Source organism: Vipera berus (genome assembly GCF_964194415.1).
Source record: "Vipera berus genome assembly, chromosome: 2".
Taxonomy (NCBI): Eukaryota; Metazoa; Chordata; class Lepidosauria; order Squamata; family Viperidae; genus Vipera; species Vipera berus.
The window spans coordinates 95,966,362-95,984,767 of record NC_138203.1 but is presented as its reverse complement, the minus strand read 5'-3'; the positions used below and the strand labels follow the sequence as shown (position 1 = coordinate 95,984,767).

General features: G+C 38.0%; 1 protein-coding gene across 1 annotated transcript; it reads right to left on the bottom strand.

Annotated features, from left to right (window-relative positions):
* Window positions 1-6,593: 6,593 nt before the first annotated feature.
* On the bottom strand, window positions 6,594-17,441 carry CHRNB3 (cholinergic receptor nicotinic beta 3 subunit; the record flags this gene model as incomplete). The annotated part of the gene is made up of 4 exons (XM_081321588.1): window positions 17,400-17,441; window positions 10,812-10,921; window positions 8,728-9,598; window positions 6,594-6,728 (listed from the first exon to the last, which is right to left on the bottom strand). Exons 1-4 carry the CDS (start codon window positions 17,424-17,426, stop codon window positions 6,594-6,596), a joined length of 1,143 nt encoding a protein of 380 aa, XP_081177714.1. The 5' UTR covers window positions 17,427-17,441.
* Between the last annotated feature and the right edge of the window lie 965 nt (window positions 17,442-18,406).

Here is an 18,406-nt window from a genome sequence, read left to right as displayed (position 1 = left end):
GTTGTTCTAAATTAACCCTTCTTTGCTGGAGTATCTCACTTGTGACTAGCTCCTTTTTCATTGGAATTCTCTGACTCTGTCTACATTAGGGAAAGCTTTACTACAGGAATTCAGACTTGTTGACTATGTCTTCTTCAACTTCCTTCCAACTGTTCCAAATGGTAGGCAGTAATGAAGTAAATAAATCCACAACAAACTTCTACCAACTGTTATCTCAAGAAGCATGCTGCAAAATCTTGAAAGTTTCATAAAGTAAATTTCAACTGGGTATACTTCAGTAATGTCAGATACACCCGCACACATCCGGTAATACTTAAACACATTTCTGTACTACTTTTCATAAAGGCTGTATTATACTTAAACTTTTAGAAAAAGCATATTCAAATATATAATGTTGCTCCAAGCAGAAACAGTGGACAAGGGGCCTTTGAAACCATGCAAAAAGTTTGGCACCTGTGCCAATTATCTAGCTTTCATAGGGTCACACTCTACCATATCTGAAAGCTGACCTTAGATTACACAACTTGAAAGGCTGCATACCCTGATCTTGTCTAGGAGATCAAGAACCATTGGGAAATTATTTCCCTCCTTCCAGAAAGAAAATAATGAAACTGACCAATATGGCCACTTAGATCACCTGAAAAAAGAATCTTGCTTTGCCCTCAACCACCAGCTGAAATAAAAATTGCTCTGGGACTGAAAACGTGAAGAGCAGTATCATTCTGACGGCATCCATTGGCCTTGACACTTCTTGCTTCTTCTTTTAGCCAGGAAGAAACAAGAGCTGCAAGCCTGCTATTCAAGTAAGAGTTTCAAGAAGGGAAGATCAGCCCAACCAAGACAGCAGATATGTACCATTGTCCTCCAATGCTTCTAGTTGAAAAAATGGTCTCTCCTTTCCCTGCTCTTCTGTTCTGTGCCTTATTAAAGCGTGAGTGTAAAAACATGGCTCATAAAATGATTTAAGCCACTGAATAATTCCTGGAAAAGCAGGTAAAAAACCATCCCAATTCATCAAGCCTTCGTGATTTGCTCATCTAGGCTATTGCCCACAGGCATTCTTCATTGCAGACATTTTTTTTATCATCCTGCAGATATATATCCATTTATTAAATAATGTTGTTAGGTATGTATATAATTATTCCATAAAAGGAAAGCTACCTTATACTGAGTCAAACCAATCTATTCCGTAATGTCTGTAGTGCCTAACCCAGTTTTCGTTTGTGATTTGTCAATTAGATTGGTTGGGTTCCTACAGCCACAAGCAATGTTGTAAAAATCATACTTGCTGAGTTCCCACAATATATTAAGTTAAACTAAATAAACTCATAGTTATAGCATACAAGATGTGTAAACCTTCTCATTGAATTGCAGCAACCTTTTCAGATGTCTTTTTCTAGATGTATATGGGCAACTGTCTTTTCCAGTCCTCCCAAAAATTAAAGTTGAATAAAAATGTTGCATTTTTATTTTCATTGTGAAAAATTATGCAATTTTGTTTAATTGAACATACCCCCAAATGATCTTCCTATATTATAGGATCTAAACAATCCACCAGCATCTCAAAAATCTTTCCTGGTATTGGTCAGCTAAGCTGTTTCTGAAACTCATCCATTTATATTACAAGATTTTTGTAATTTTTAGCTGACGTATCACAGGCTCTTAGACACCCTAGTTTAACAATTATTTCCTTCCTGGCAACTCAGCGTCTTCCTACTAGTTCTGAATTTCAAATTTACAGCTGACTGTGTCTCTACATATAATTCCTTTATGACCTTCCTCTGACCCATTTTTTTGCCTCCTGCAGATTTTCCACTTATTTTTCCATCCATGCACAGAAATGCTTACATTGCAATGTTCTAATCAATGGATATAGATATTACGATAATAATGATAGATGACTACTTAGGATTATAGAGAGTAAACTAAACACCAACACAAAGTTGAGTTAATGTTGGAGAGATGGTTCCCCACACACTCTACTCCCGAATTATATGTACTTATGATTTAATTTGTGATCCCAACTAATTACCAGGTTTTATTCTACTGCTATTATTTTCTAAGTTTTCATACAGGTTGTAATTAGTTAAAGCTAATACTTAACTATTTTTTAAAGGATGAGGTTTATGTGCTGTACATTTCTAGCCTCAAAACAGAGGGGCTAGAAAATATTTCTTCAATATGCTAAGAAATTGCTTGGCTGTCTTCCTGGTCTGTAAAATTTGAAGTATTGTGTGTAACTGCTTGTAATGAAAAAGAGAAGACAAACATGGCATGGAAGCTAATACACACACAGAGAGATGAGAGAGAGAGAGAGAGAGAGAGAGAGAGAGAGAGAGAGAGAGAGAGAGAGAGAGAGAGAGAGAGAGAGAGAATTAATACCACTCCTACTTGCACTGCTACTTTACAATAGAGAGCAAAAATATTGATATCATTGGTAGGTAAAAGGTAAAGGTTCCCCCGCACATGCGTGCTAGTCGTTTCCAACTCTAGGGGCCGGTGCTCATCTCCGTTTAAAAGCCGAAGAGCCAGCGCTTGTCCGAGGACGTCTCCATGGTCATGTGGCCGGCATGACTAGACACCAAAGGCGCACGGAACGCTGTTACCTTCCCACCGTAGTGGTCCCTATTTTTCTACTTGCATTTTTACGTGCTTTCAAACTGCTAGGTTGGCAGAAGCTGGGACGAGTAACAGGCACTCACTCTGCTATGCGGCACTTGGGATTCGACCCGCCAAACTGCCGACCTTCCAATCGACAAGCTTAGCATCCTAACCCACTCTACAGTTGTTGTTTTTTCCTACAGTGGAAGGCTATTCTGTCTTTTCCATTTGTTGTTGGGTTTTTTTGTTAATACACAAACAACATTCTCAGTCTTCAAATTATTTATTTGGTATTGCTTTCATTAATAACATATACAATCATGAGCCGTTCTTGTGACATGCCACTACTGGCTGACAACATTCAAAGCAGTGTTATGCTCACATACAAGACATAGATGTGTTGTAGTCATTTCATTAAATATGTTTACTTCTTGTGCTAGAAAATGAGTACTGAATGTAGAACACAATTATTTTCCATAGTATCACCCACTGGTTGCACATAGATGGACTTTATGAACTGAACTGACGGAGGGAGCTTCAGGCTTGTAAACACATTACATCACATATGAACTAATCCATAGGAATAGCTTATCATTTTTGCTCAGGTGCAAGAAATTCCTGAAACTTGTAAACATTGTCTTGAAACCCAGCAAGCAAAGAACTGCAATTGTGGTTACCCTATGGTAGAAGCCTAGAACTGCAGGTGTAACATCAACACTCCAGGGAGAATATAATACAATAAGGCAAAGCTGAGTTCAACTAATATAGGTTGTATCTGAAGCCTGCTAACATTTGAATTATGACAGTACATGATTTGGGCCCTTGCTCATGGACAAAATCAGCTCTTACTTAAAGAAGAACAGTAATATAAACTTCTGGAAGCTTCTTTACATATTGACTACTGCTCCTAGGACTGGCATAGACTTTTGGCGGAGACATTATTAGGATCCAAAGAGGATCCTTTCCAAAGAGGAAAGGAAAATATACAACCCCATGACAGACAGGAAAGCTGGTCCACAAAAAATATGCTATAAGATGTTGAAAATCTAAAGGTAAATAGAGGCTGTTTTGACAGGATAAATTCTCTCATTTTGAGGATACCAAATAATGTTCCTGCTTTTTCCCCCACTGCCTTTCAACATAGATTATCTGGACAGTAATTATTTTAAGATTAAAAGGCATCCATCTTAGATCTGCTCACGAACCATTATAAGGATTCTAGCCATAGAATATGTCTGAGTGAAAAAAGGCTAAATCCCTCTGAGATGTTTCAGATCTTTGTCAAATATTCAGCTTTTCTTGAAAGCAAAAATTTCCAACCTTAATTCTAGCAAAATATAAATGCCTGTAAGAACATGCTCGTAGATGTAATCCTTTTCTAGTTATATATATCAATATCACATAGCTTCCACTACACCAGTCAATTTTTCATCATTTACTTTAAAGTTGCTCGGTGAACATCTCTTATTTTCCTTTGAAAATAGATAAAGTTGCTCTGGGTGCTACTTAATATTTTAAATTAAGCATATTAGCATTCTTGAATTCCAGTCCTGGCTAACTCATGTAAACCATGGAGTTCAACCAGTACGAAGTACAGTAACTGTGTATCAGACAGGCCAATCCCAAGGTCCATTTGGGCTTTTTGCTATGACACATCCTTATTTATTTGTAGTCTGGCACCTACAGCATACTAATCACTTCACTGAAAAAAGCAAGATCACTGTGCATCTTTTTAGCAGCAAAGACATAAAGATGTCATCATGTTTAGACTAGAATGGTCTGACAGCCCTAGTTGCTGATCCCAGAAAAGCAGATTTTCTCATTATTAGTCATGCAGGGCAAGTGTCAGAGTTAAAATGACAGTATTTGAGTGGCTGCCTCAAAGAAGAGGGGGTCAACTTATTTTCCAAAGTACCAGAAGGCAAGACAAGAAACAATGGATGGAAACTAATCAAGGAGAGAAGAAACCTGGAATTAAGGAGAAACTTCCTAACAGTAAGAACAATCAACCAATGGAACAGCTTGCTTTCAGAAGTTCTGGGTGCTTCATCACTGGAGGTCTTTAAGAAAAGACTGGACAGCTACCTGTCTGAAATGGTATAGGGTCTCCTGCTTGAGCAGGGGGTTGGACTAGAAGACCTCCAAGGTCCCTTCCAGCTCTCTACTGATTGATTGATTGATTGATTGATTGATTGATTGATTGATTGATTGATAAAGTCTGGTGTATTTATCTGGTCTACATGACTTCTAGCTAGATGATATAAAGTAAATCATATATGAGGAGCAATTGATGCTAATGTTTCTTTCAGGTTTTTTGACATGTGCATCAGTCAGTACTGATAATGAATGAAGGCAAACATATGTGTCCCAGGATAATGTTGCAGGATCCAATCTGGGTCAGTCACCAGGACCAGAGGTTTAGTCTTCCGAGCTTTCGGACTCATGCTGGAACCCCATCCTCAGGGAACTTCTCTCTCACCAGAAATAGAGAGAGAGAGATTCTGGTGAGAGAGAAGTTCCCTGAGGATGGGCTCCAGCACAAGTCCAAAAGCTCGGAAGACTAAACTTCTGGTCCTGGGGACTCACCCAGATTGGATGCTGCAGTAGTGATAATCTGTAACAGTGCTTCTCAACTTCAATAACTTTAAGCTGTGTAGATTTTAACTTCCAGAATTCTCTGGCCAGCCATATTGGCCAGCTGGGAAATTCTGTGAAGTCCAGACAGCTTAAAGTGGCTGAGATAGAGAAACACTGGTCTGTAAGCTTCACAAAATGTATTAGCAGGGTGAGCAGAAGCAAAGCCTGTTAATTTAAATAGTATCTGTTTTTCCTCCCTGCTTTCCACAGCAAGGAGGTACACAAATGATGCTTTCGGGAAGGCAAAAATTGAACAGGTTCTGCTGGAAAAAGATTATGTCCTCAAGGTCATTTCAAAAACAAATGTATTGGGACATTGCTGCTCATCACATTTATACGCATACATTCAGTTTTTATTAATGCTTTATATATCTCTAATGTGTGAAAATATAAAATCTGTGCTTATAACATTTCCTTTTTATAAAGCTTATGCACAAATATCTTTTTTTTAAAAAAAATCAGTGCAATAAATTGTCACCTTTCCAATGAGAGTTGGTGTCAGTGTAATATTGGAAAGTGAATTCTGAAAATTGACTATTAGATATGGCTGAATAAATTGAAAATCTAATTAGATAAATCTTTCCTGATGATTGTTGTGGACCTATTTAGCATTTTTTTTAAAAAAAATGGGGGACTTTTTAAAACAAAGTGTTTAGTTACATCTGTCTACTGGGAAACTGGAAATTCAGTCACACATCAATTTCCCTCCTTTGCACATGTACCCAAAATTTGGAAGCATGAAGGAGGGGGTAGGTCAGAGTAGAGTTTGGAAAACTTCCAATAAAGGATCAGGAAACAACTCATGGAATGTTCTTTGAGATTCCAAAGATTATTTGGGGAAAAGCTATTACAGTTTAAACTGAACTATAACTCTCATCCTCATTGCTTTGAGCTGATGAGAACTAAAGTTCAACAACATGCAACATCTGTCATGTAAACTAAAACAAGAAATAATCTAGGTTTCTTATGCTGAAATACTGATTTTATTTATTAGATTTCAGTTTATCCTGCCCTTCTTACTTTATAAGTAACTCAAGGTGATGAACATACAGTACATAATGCTCTTATATTCTTATATTTATATTCTTATCTGTTGTCTATAGCATTTTGGTAAACAGATAAATGCCTATAAATACAATAAATAAAGGTGAAAGTACTCATTTGTGCAATCCACGCCCATCTCATGATCTTATTAGCTAAAAGAGTTTATCTAAAACTTAATCTGAATCTGCCCAGCATAGTTTGATGTCAGTAACATTCCTGTTGATTCTCTGCACGCTGAATGTTACCTAACCAGGCTTCTTGATCTTTTGTTTTTCTTCCTCCAGGTGATTCTTACATGACCGATTTTATTTCTACAAACCGCTGTGTAACCACATCTCCAAAGCAGGAGTAAATATAAGAACAGACCCGATCACAGACACCACCAAAAATAGCCACAGGAAGATCCGGTCAAGAACCTGAGCTACAAACTTCCAGTCTTGCACTACCTAGGAGAAGCAAAAAATGAGTTGTGAGTTCAATGCTTATTTTATACAACTGAAGTAATGCTTTTAAATATACTCAACTTTCAGCATTCAATGAAGGCAAGGCCCGGAAACAGAGATTTTAGGAATGATCTTTATTTTTATAGGATTTTTTTTGAGAATCTGTTAGAATTTCTGTCTACTATATCTTATACAGTACCACCCACCCCCTAAAAACAATCAGATGGAGTTACTCTGGGTTTTTATCTTGTACTTTCTTCTTTCCTAGGACTGAGTGGCCTGTTCTGAACCTCTCCCAGCTTTAATGGGCCATTCAACTCTTCACCATTCCCAGAGCCAAGTTTACATTCCATCATATCAATTTATGCTTGATAAACCTGTGAAACACACAGCAGACCATACATGGCTTTAGGCGGAGGCCACCTTCAGATGTGGTGTAAACCTATTGTTCAATAAACATTGATGCTATCTTTAAGGGATAGTGAATATTGGGCATGGTTCTAATAAAAGTTATGCAAAATTATATATATATGCTGGGTCTGCTTGGTCGGCTGCATTGGAAAAATAATATATATATATATAGGATTGCAGCATGGACAAACCAAAAGCAAATTAAATCTGCTTATAGGTAATCACTAGTGAGCTGCTCATTCTCAAGAAATAGCCCATTTCTTATATTATTTTTTTATCTTATCTCTATTGATGGAACTCATGGTAACACTGTTAAGGTGGTTGGGCTAGTCTCCAGTCTAGACACTGATGAAACCTGTTTATTGTCATTGTGTGCCTACTGGCCTCAATGTGTGGCTCAGCTAGCAACTGTATTATACTATACTATGGTGTGGGCATTGCCCAGCTACGGTCTGGCCACAGTACTGGCACTCAGTGGGCAGCATGAAATGGCATCTGAAGCAAGCCCAATGATGAAGACAGATTTCTAGGCTTAGCGGTCCACTGATTGTCTACCTAAAAAGTAGATCTGAATTTGTATTCATTATATTCTTTCATGTTCTGTGAAGTAGAACTTAAAAAAAACTTTAGCAAAATAGGGTGACAGTCAGTTCATTTAGGGAATGTTACATAACCAATAGAATTCATCAGTTAGGTAAATTAATTATCTAATTCTGTTTCCCAGATTAACAGTGATAAGTGGTATTGTCAGTTAGAGCAGAAAATATATACAGAAGCCTGGAATGTATTTATGGTGGGACCTAATTTTTTATAATAGGTATATGCATGCATCAGACTAAAATTAAGTCTAACGTTAACCAATCTTCAACTAACTTCATTCTCTTTTAAAATGCCAAGCACAATTATTTCTTTTAATTTTAAGTTTAAGTTTAAGTTTATTATATTTGTATACCGCCCTTCTCCCGAAGGACTCAGGGCGGTGAACAGGGCATATATAAAAGTTGACAGGGTCTGCAACTTTCCAAGTCCCAGCCATCATTGCCAATGGTCAGGGATTACTTTTTCTTGCTCTAAAACTTGGCCAATGCTGGATTAGGAGAATCCTGGCCCAGTTTTGCAAGGTATTCTATATTTACAAATGTAAGAAGAGCTTTTTCAGGATTACTTTTTTCCAGGTTTGCTATGACCTGATGATTGGTTTAAAAATACAGGTTTAAGTTCTTCTGTAACCTTAGAAGAAGAATAGAATAAAATTCTTTATTGGCTAAGCGTGATTGGACACACAAGGAATTTGTCTCCAGTGCATAAGCTCTCAGTGTACATACAAGCAACAAAACGATAGGCCATAGATCAAAAATCATAGTTACAATCAATCATAAGATACAAACAATAAGTGATAAATCGTAAGATACCAACAGGAGAAGGTAGTAGGAATGAGAAGAAAAAATATGAGAAATTAGAAGATGAGAAAGATGAGAATACAGCCTATTACATGCGTAAATATCTTTAGACCTAAGACAATGCTGTGAGAATCAAGAGATACGAAGAAAATGAAAAAATGACATCAGCTCACTCTTGATTCCTAACTTACCTGCCTAATGAAGTGCTCCTTTTTGACATGCCTGGAGATATATCTAATGGAATCGGCAGTTTTTTCCAAGAAGGCAACCACCACCTTTTCTCCATCTTTCAATTGTTTGTGTTTATACTTTCTCAGCTTTGGTTTTAGAGTTCCTTCAGGATCAGCAAAGGCACAGCGATCTACGTGTCCTTTCATGAAGAGCAGCCTGGGCAGTTTCTGAAGGAAAAGTCTTCTCACCCAGGGAGCCATGGGATGGTAGGTGGCCGAGGAGCGATGGTGCACGTTAATCACAAAAATTGTCACAATGATCGACAGCGTGACAAAAATCATGATGAACAACAAGTACTCGCCAATCAAGGGTATGACTTTGGAGGAAGAGGGGATGATTTCTTCGATGACCAGGAGAAACACCGTCAGCGAAACTAAAACGGAGGTCGAGAGTGATAGTTTCTCCCCCTCATCCGAAGGCAAATAAAAAACAAGCACAGTTAAAAAAGATAGTCCTAGGCATGGGATTATTAAGAAAAGTGTGTAGAACAGTGGGAGGCGTCTTAAAACAAAGGAATAGGTGATGAATGGGTAGGAATATAATCCGTCTTTTCGGCTTCCTTTCATTCCTTTAGCATTTAGGATTTCCCATTCCCCATTATCAAAAAAGTCTGTCCTATCCACATTTTCGTCCACTAGGATCAGGTCAACCATGCTGCCATCATAGGTCCATGATCCAAATTTCATGGAGCAATTCTGCCTGTCAAATGGGAAGAAGGTCACATCCATCGTGCAGGAACTTTTATAACTGGCTGGAGGTCTCCACACTACTATCCCATTGTACTTAATTATTGCTTTTGTCATTAATGAGCCTTCAAAGCGCCCATCAGCACTAGAAAAGATAGAGGAGAAAACTGTTCTTAAATTACAGATCATGCTGCTTATTCATTTTTTAACCTCCTGTGTCAGGTTTGCTTCCTATTGCAGTTTTAATGGTAGCCCAATTCCCAATTCTTTCTCCTTGTTTTGAAAGCATACTATTTCTTGTAAGTTCACATTTGTGGAGGTCACTGCCTGCCTACAAGCCAGACCTCAGAAATAAAACTTAAAAAGATTTAGGAGAGTTGTTCCTTACGGCAAAACATAGACTCAAATGTGAGGGTTTTTTTAGAATGCTTTCTTGACTTACTAGCCTGGGAGAAGTCCCACAATCAGGTTTCCTTAGACTAGATTGTCAGTCATCATGCTTCACATTATACCTGTAATATTTAATTCTAGTAGGTAGCGATCCTGAGTGAGATGAGGAAGGAAAGGAGATATACATGAAAAACAACCTTTATCATAGCCGTGCCCTTGTACGTGCCGCCACCCTCACATCTTAAGCATGGCTTTCAATTTGTTTTGATGGCTTCAATAGTAAGAAAATTGCATTTACTATCCCCTTCCCCCGACCCCAGTTCCTGAAGATCCAAGCTTTTCCTGATATGCCCATGGAATATATTTTTCCTTTATCCGTTTCAGTGCTCTGAGCTCAGATAAGACAGGACCACCTGGCTCTAAGACACCTAGGAAGAATGTTGTGGGATCAGATCTTTCCCTCTAAGGTTGGACCACTTTCCTCATCTTTGGACTGTAAGGATTACAGCAACCAATGTTACCTGAAAATACCTTCTCAGTCAACAAAATATGTGGTCTAATCCATTGTTTTTCATCAATTTAAATTATTCCTTATATTAATTAGGAAGTATATTTAAATATTTCAAGAAAGTGCTGATACAGCCTGAATTGCACGAATGTTTTGGAAGTGAGGCTGAAGCGCGTGGACTCTGTCTATAAGCACTTGAGAAAACTTTCTTAGGTAAATTTCAAGTAGGCCAAATAAATTCAGGGGCAAATAGAAAACCACTACAAACGACAACAAAAAAATCCCCAGATTTATATTTAAGTTGCTGTGCAAGTCTTTATGGTTGTTGTATATCATCAACTTTACCCGTGATACTGACTGAATAGCCCTTCTAATAAGAGATCCCTCTAAAACAGAGGATTATCTTTGAGAAAGTAGGAAAGCTGGCCACCCCTCACTGCATTAGAATCCCTCTACTCACTTTTCAAATAAAACAATATCTGGGAGCCAGAGAGATTCGGATGGAACCCGAATTGCAGTGATACCGCCATAATCTTCAGGATTCCAGCACAATTTATGGTCGATCCATTCCTGCAGTTAACAGCAAAAATGACAGCTTTCCATTTCAGTTTCTCAATTAAGTAATCATGACTAGCTGAGAATAACATTGGAGAAACTTATCAAACTCTAAGTGGCTTTCCAGATATTGCTGGACCACAATTTCCATAATTTCCTGCTCTTTGAAATACTGGATGATGTTGTTGAAAGTTTAAGTAACATCTAGACAGCCTGATATTATCGTAGTCATTTTTTAGGTCAATGTGTAATTGCTAGCCTGCTGAATCAATGCTTAATGTAAACGTTTCTTCTGGATATGGATATAATGTCAGGATTCATATCTATCAATCAACTATAATGTATCGTGTTTAGTTTTGGTTTAGTGTGTTGAATAAAAAAAAGCTTGTTCGACAAATTGGACTTTAAATAAGTGGAAATACCCCTTTCCAATAATGCCGATGAAGATTTTCAGTCATCAAGGTAGAGGTGTCTGGAAGTTGAGTCATAGCAAATGGACTTCTGAAAGTTTCTGAAGACTGAAGAAACTTCTTGGACAAATAGCAAAATATTGAAACCAAAAAGAAAAGAAGTTCAATTGACATGATTCAACTTCCAGACCTTTCCAAAAATGTACCATTGACTTGGGATATCCTCCTCAAAGTCAGATGTCCTTACTGTGCAACTTGATTTTCCCAGGTTTTTAAAACTTTAGGATATCTCAGGGATTACCATGTTTATTTAGCCAGGCTTGTCATTTAATATTCTTTCCCAGTATATTTAGTTATTTGCAGTTAATTGCATGCCACTAGTTCAGTCAATAAGTATTACATCATTCATGCAATGTTTTAAAATGATTTGCTTTCATTTCCTCGTTGTTTAACTTGCTATTGCTTCAGTTGCGTTAAGGACATTGCAATTTTTAACCTGTATTTGTACTCTGTAGATTGTCCAGGTAATTTTTCTTATTTAGCAACTGATCAACTGAATGATTAATAAGGCCAGCTTCACAGGCAGGTTTCCCCTTCATACAATCTGGTCTAGAGCTTGCCTAGAATATATTTTAGCCCTGAACAACAGACTTCTCATCAGAGCCAACACAGCACTGCTGCCTTCAACAGGGTTACGACCTAGGTTTCTACTTTTTATAAATGTGATGATGTCAAAATAATATATAATAGTATGATTTTATCCATCAGCTCAGGAACAAATAAAACACTGCCTATCTTCCAGTGTTCTGGGCGAAGAGCCTAAAGGTACAAGTATGAGAGACAAACACTTGGACATTTGAACACTTTCAATTTTAAAAGAAGATAAAGCCTACCAAATCTTTATCATTTCCTAGTGAATATTGCAATACTTCTCTCTTTCCCACCTCTGCCTCCAGATTTTTGGCTGGAATATAGCCATGTTGGCCAGCAACCAAATTGTTTCAGTTTGAGGCATCGTAGTCACAAGACTATTAAAAAATGCCAGAGTTGCTGTGGGTCAAGACATCATACAGCTACACACCTGGTGGCTGTTTTTGTTTTTGATGCAAAGAGTAGCCTAGGGAGAAAATTGTGACCTTTGAAAATGTAACAGCATCAATTTTAGCAGTCTTCACAAACTGTACAACATTTTTTTTTATTTAGATTTATATACCGCCCTTTCCCGAAGGACTCAGGGCGGTTTACAGGGCATTTAAAAAACAGTCAATACAAACGTTAAAACAAATTAAAAGAGATTAAATAGAACCCTGAGAAAATTAAAACCCAGTTAAAATTAAAATTAAAAATATTCTTAGCCTGGGCCAGAGAGCTAAGACTTCACGAAGGGGAAGAAAGTTCTGAATAATCTTTGGGGCAGTGGATGCAGGGGGGGAGTGGGGGAGGTAGGAAATACATAAGTCAACATAACATATCAGGATTGACATTTTAACAAAAGCAAAATGAAACCCTGGCCTCTTCTATTTAGCCTCTTAAAATTACTTGGTCTCGAGACATTGGTAGGTGTCCATTCTTCTTATGCCATGTAAAACCTCCTATGCTGATTTTTTACAGACTTAAGATATTGATAAAACCCACATCATTTTTTTTCCTCTTGCCTCGTCCTACTTCTGTGGACTTCACACTGCACTGCGTAACTGCTGCATCTCAGAACGGAGTCATTCTTACAGTAATAAAGAAAAAACTCTCCACTTTTATTTATTATTTATAAAGATTTTTTTTATTGCCTTGTTGGTAATGCAAAAGCCAGAAGAATGAGAGTGCTGACTAAAATCAATATTAGCAATGAAAGCTTCTTCTTGCAGAGAATTTAGACAAGAGTTTTTACAAAATGGAATTCCTCCAAATTCTTCCATTCTGTATGTTTTTTTTTCCAAATAACCAGCCCCTTTGCGTCATTTATACGTCATCCGTTTGCATGATTTACATCAGAGGAAAAATTGTGGCCTGTGGTTTTTTGTTCATGGCTTCTCATCTTCTCCATAGTTGTCTTTTGCCCCTGGGTCCTAACACCCCTGGTTGTTCTTCCCCCTTTGTACTATCTGGACTGCATTTCTTGCACTCCTTTCCTTGCATATCTTCCCCAATACCCCACCAGCTATGATTCTTCTCAACCTGCCCTTCCTCACTACATTTTCCTCTGTGGCTTCTCTGTCTTCCTTTTCTACTTTTCTCCTGTAACCTTCCTCCAACCTTCAAAATGCATCTCTCTATATATATATTACTCTACAGCTCACACTCTCTCCCTGTGCAATCTGTTTTTCTCCCATCAGTGCTAAAAGGTTTTTTTTTGAATAGCGCTATTACAACCCTAATAGCATAATCAACTAAAAAACAAAAAAAAATAGAAAATAGATTCTACAATAAAATACAAAAGGGGTTACTCTGAAGGAGGGGAGGGGACTCTTGGCTTGCCATCCAAAACACCATCTGGTCCCCAAGCCAATAGAAGTTACACACTTCTGACCTGCATAATGCATTTTGATGTTAGATGCTAAATGTTCACAGCTCTCTTGGATGCATTCCACAGAAAATAATAGGCATATTCCAGGCTTCCCAAGGAGTGAAAAGAAGTACTTCAAACTAAATATGCACAGAATTGGACTACGTCCCAAAGTATCCAACATATGCTGCTATTTCTCCCACTTGTTAATTTTTGGCCAAGTCGTCTGTGGAGATGGGCCACCATGGGAAAATTTGGGATGATGAAATTGTAAATGAGGTAAGCATCACTCCTTCACTGTTCAAAAGGCTGCTTCCATCATCAGGTCTCTGCAATGCTTAATTTTTAGTACATTAACTCAGTCTCTTTATTTCCTCCTATTTTCTCTAATTAAGTGGTGTAATGTGCTGAGAAATTATTCACCCTTTCTGAAGCTTATGTGCTTCTGATATTAATAATCAATTATATACTGGAAATAAATGATGCAGATTTAATTTTTCTCATTACTTTTCATTATGCTGGCTTCTCCAAAACTGTTTGGGTTTTTCCCCCCCCCCTATGTGACTTAAGCAAGGTCATTCACATTTTTATCAAAGACTGGGTTGTAAAACTTGGGGCTTTAGAGTCACATGCACCCATTGGTTTATTTCATGCTTGTTTCTAATGTTTTTTGCAATTAATAAATTCAAATCTCTAGGAAAGGCTACTTGTCAGCTCCCTGATGCTTGCTGTGGGGAGAAGAAAAAAGCTGTGGGAGGGAGGGAGGGTTACCCCATCCACTTTTTGCTCTAGTCTGGCCCACTCCATGTGTAATCAGGTCCTTTAAAGACCACTCTTCTGAGTACCAAGTTCCCATGGAAGTAGTCAGCCATAATTTTAGACACTGCTGAGATGAGATAGAAAGTATGTCCAAGGGAGACACAGAACAGCAGATAGCAATCTTCTTAGTATAATTATTGCAGTTGCAGTCTCACATTTGGGGGAAAAAATCAGCTTAAGGAAACCTGAATTGTAGAAATATATTTCAATATATGTACCAGAACCTACTAAGTCTGTTTGTCTTTGTACTGTGTGACTGAGAGAAAGTTCAGCCTCAATCCAAAGTCACTGTGAGTCATCCAAGCTCCACACACCTATAGCCAGAAAGTCAGGCAGATATATATGAAAAAAGGAAATAGTCCTATAGGTTTTCACCTTCCCAGTCCCCAAGCTCCAACCTTCTCTCGTATGCTTGTAGAGGGCACCTGGGCACCAGCAATTCAGAAGATACAACGAGTTGGTTAATTGTCTGGTTGTTGGAGGTGCTGACTCATTCTGGTTGCAACATCAGCAGAAGCGAGCATTACAATTATAGCTAATTCTCCATGGAGGTTTTAAAAGTAAAATTTCACTGATGTATTAACTATGCAATATCCCTGTTGTGTGATGTTGCTCAAAGGCTGCTCCAGTTTGCATATGCAAGGACAAAAGCAATAAGGCTGGTGTGGGTTTATATTTAATGAAACAGTCTAATTCCCTTTCCTGAATGTCACATGTGCAAGCCACATGTCCTCTGTTGTAACTGTTGAGTAACTTAAATAAAACGCACAAATGCACTTCATAAGGGAAAATCCAAAGAGGACATTTTATATATAAGATAGCAGTGTTGCTGTTTATCCTACTGAGCTAGAAGGAGAGATGAAGGACTCATTTTTATATCTCATGTAATTATCTTGACACCGTATATAAACAACACAATTAAAATGACTAAATGCAATAATAGTCTTACAGTGAATTTATATAAAAACATATGCATTAAAAAGAGATAGAAAGAACAGGCAAGCAAGACCTGTGACATTCACTAGGATAAGGGAGAAAAACAATGCAAAAGCATTGGGGTGCAATGACTCCTCTAGAAATTGTACACTTGTCAGGTTTGTCATAGCAAAGGTGGTCTACCAGGTTGTTTAGGCCTCATATATCAAAATTGGAATCCTGAATTTGGCTCAGGGCCTATTAACATGACATAGTGAACAGTGAGAGACCCACTCAGCCACCATATTCTGGACCAGCTGAAGCTTCTGGATCAACTGCAAGGGTAGTCCCACTTGAAATGCATCACAGCAGCCTAAATGTAAAGCACACACATAAATCACTACTACGCTATCCCTATTCAGGAAAGCTATATATATCTATACAGGAAAGACCATAGCAGATATGATCCACTGGAGGTGGTTGACTAATTAAAATGTAATCCCACCACCCCGCCCCCCCCCATGTGTCTGGCTCGCTCCATTGCCATCTTGTGTTAATGATTTTATCTGCTTTGTTATTTTAGAATTGATACTTTTAATGCTTTTTAATATTTTTATGTTGTAAGCCGCCCAGAGTCATTGGATACTAGACGGCCGGCAAATGAATTTCATAATAAATAAAAATAAAATAAAGTTATACCCACTGAAGTTGGTAATTAGTGCTCTTGGTGATAATGAGCAATGGAGGAAAATGAGACTCCTGCAGAAGGTAGTTCAGTATAAAAAGACCATGGCTGACTGCCTCTGTTCCTGGATAGCAAAATTTCTTACTCTTTGTCAGAGTTTCTCTTTAGGACTGGCCCAGTCTCTGCTGAGGAGAATTCTATAGAATGCAAGGCCAAGGATTTTAATTTTTGTGTCCTGTAGGCCTGGAAAATTGAATGAAGGAAAATGGATTGAGCAAAGCCCTCATACCTGTTAATTTACTTATGCAACGCTTGCTTTGAATACATGCTTAAGAACATCTGACACTGCTTTCCTCAGTCCCCCTCACCTCACCCCACTGATACTCATCCAAAGGCTATGCATTACAGGAAAGATATCAGACTTAGCAATATAAGCTGGATTCGGCCTTGAAGACATGGAGCTCCAGTGGGAGTGTGGCACTTTGGAGGTGACTAAGGGAAGAGATAACACTCCCCTTTATTTTAACCAAATTTTAAATCTAAGATCCCTTTTTCTTGTTTTAAGGTTTTAAAGGACATTTTAATTAAATGTTTGTAAGCTGCCTAGAGTCACTTTGGAGAAATGGGAGGCAAATAAGTTTGGTAAATGAAAAAAATAAAATTTGGGGTTTTGCTACGAGGGTTGCAAATGCAAGGGTAAAAATTGCCGTTCAAATACATGAATTGAAACACAAGCCATTTATGCTGGCATTGATTATGTTCGCTAGTTGGGTAATAAAACACCTGCAAGAAAACAACCAAGCTCAGAGAGCACCAAGGACCCCACAGCTACAAATATTCTGTTGGTAAAGCCATTTATATATTGTATTGGATGCATTAGATCTGACATTTTTAATAAAGCATTAATTGGCAATATCCTTAAATGTTAATCACATTTGGCCAAATAAAGTGTTGTGCTGTATTGTGTTGCATTCTAATCAAAGTATCTGTGATACAAGCCAATTTATACCCATTAAGGTGAGGCTAGATTTATAGATTCATAAAACCACATTGGAACATCTGTCTCTCACAGCTGAAGAATATTTACAGGGACATTAAAACTCACTGACTGCTAACAGTCCTTGGGGGGGGGGGCAGAAATAAAATAATACATTCTATTTTTACCTGTTTGAGCCATACATTAGTGGTCATTAACTGGTTCTTTTCATCCTGTTGAGAAAGGGGAGGGGTGGTGAAAAAGAGAAAGCCATTTGTTTTTATTTTTTAAAATATCCCCCTAGAGAATCAGCTACATTTTCTGATGGTATTTTGCTTCCCAGGGGGAGCCCTATGTAAAATAATTAAACTTTAATGCTTTGGCTAAGATTGCTATTTGTACATAAGGATAGAAAAGGAGGAGGACAGAATTACTTTACAGCTGTTTACATATTTGATTCAGAAGTAGGGCTACCAGATGTGTGCAAGAGAAGAACACAGCCTTCTTTTTTGTCCAGCAGGCATAGTCAAATATTGTAAGACTTTTTGAGTATCTAACAAGCTTTCTTTTCCCCAAGCAGTTTTTTTCCATCACACAATCAGTTCCTTAATCAGTTAACTACAAGTTAAGAAGCTCAGCTCTAATTAGTTGATTAATTAGTTGATTACCACCCACCCCCACCTGCCTGAAATTGACAAGACCTTAATCAGCTGTACCCTGAAGGCTTTTGCATCCTGATCAGCTCTAGCACATTCCTAAGATTGAAAAATCAGTATTATTCTCATGCTGGAAAAGTAATTGCATATACATGTAGGCTTACCTACTTTCTTTTTCAGTTTTCCTTCTTTTTCTTCCTTTCCAATTCTCTGTGTCCTCTTTTGCCTCTTCAGATGTCTAGTAACCCTATTCAGACACTACCTCGATCTCCGGGCTGCCTTCCTTAACACCAAAGTCCCATTTTCCCTGAAGTAAAACACCTGGTGTTGAAGGTTGCTCTGGAGCATTTTATAGCCATGCGGCTGGAATAAATGCAGCTATTTTGGCTTTGCCCTTCCCCGAGACAAGCAGGGGCTCCACACTAGCAACTAGAAATCTTGCAGCCCAAGGCTGGGACATAACCAGGTCAGATTCCAAGTCTTCAGTTATAGAAAAAAAATAGGATACTGCAGCATCTGGCAAGCAATTCCCTCTGGAG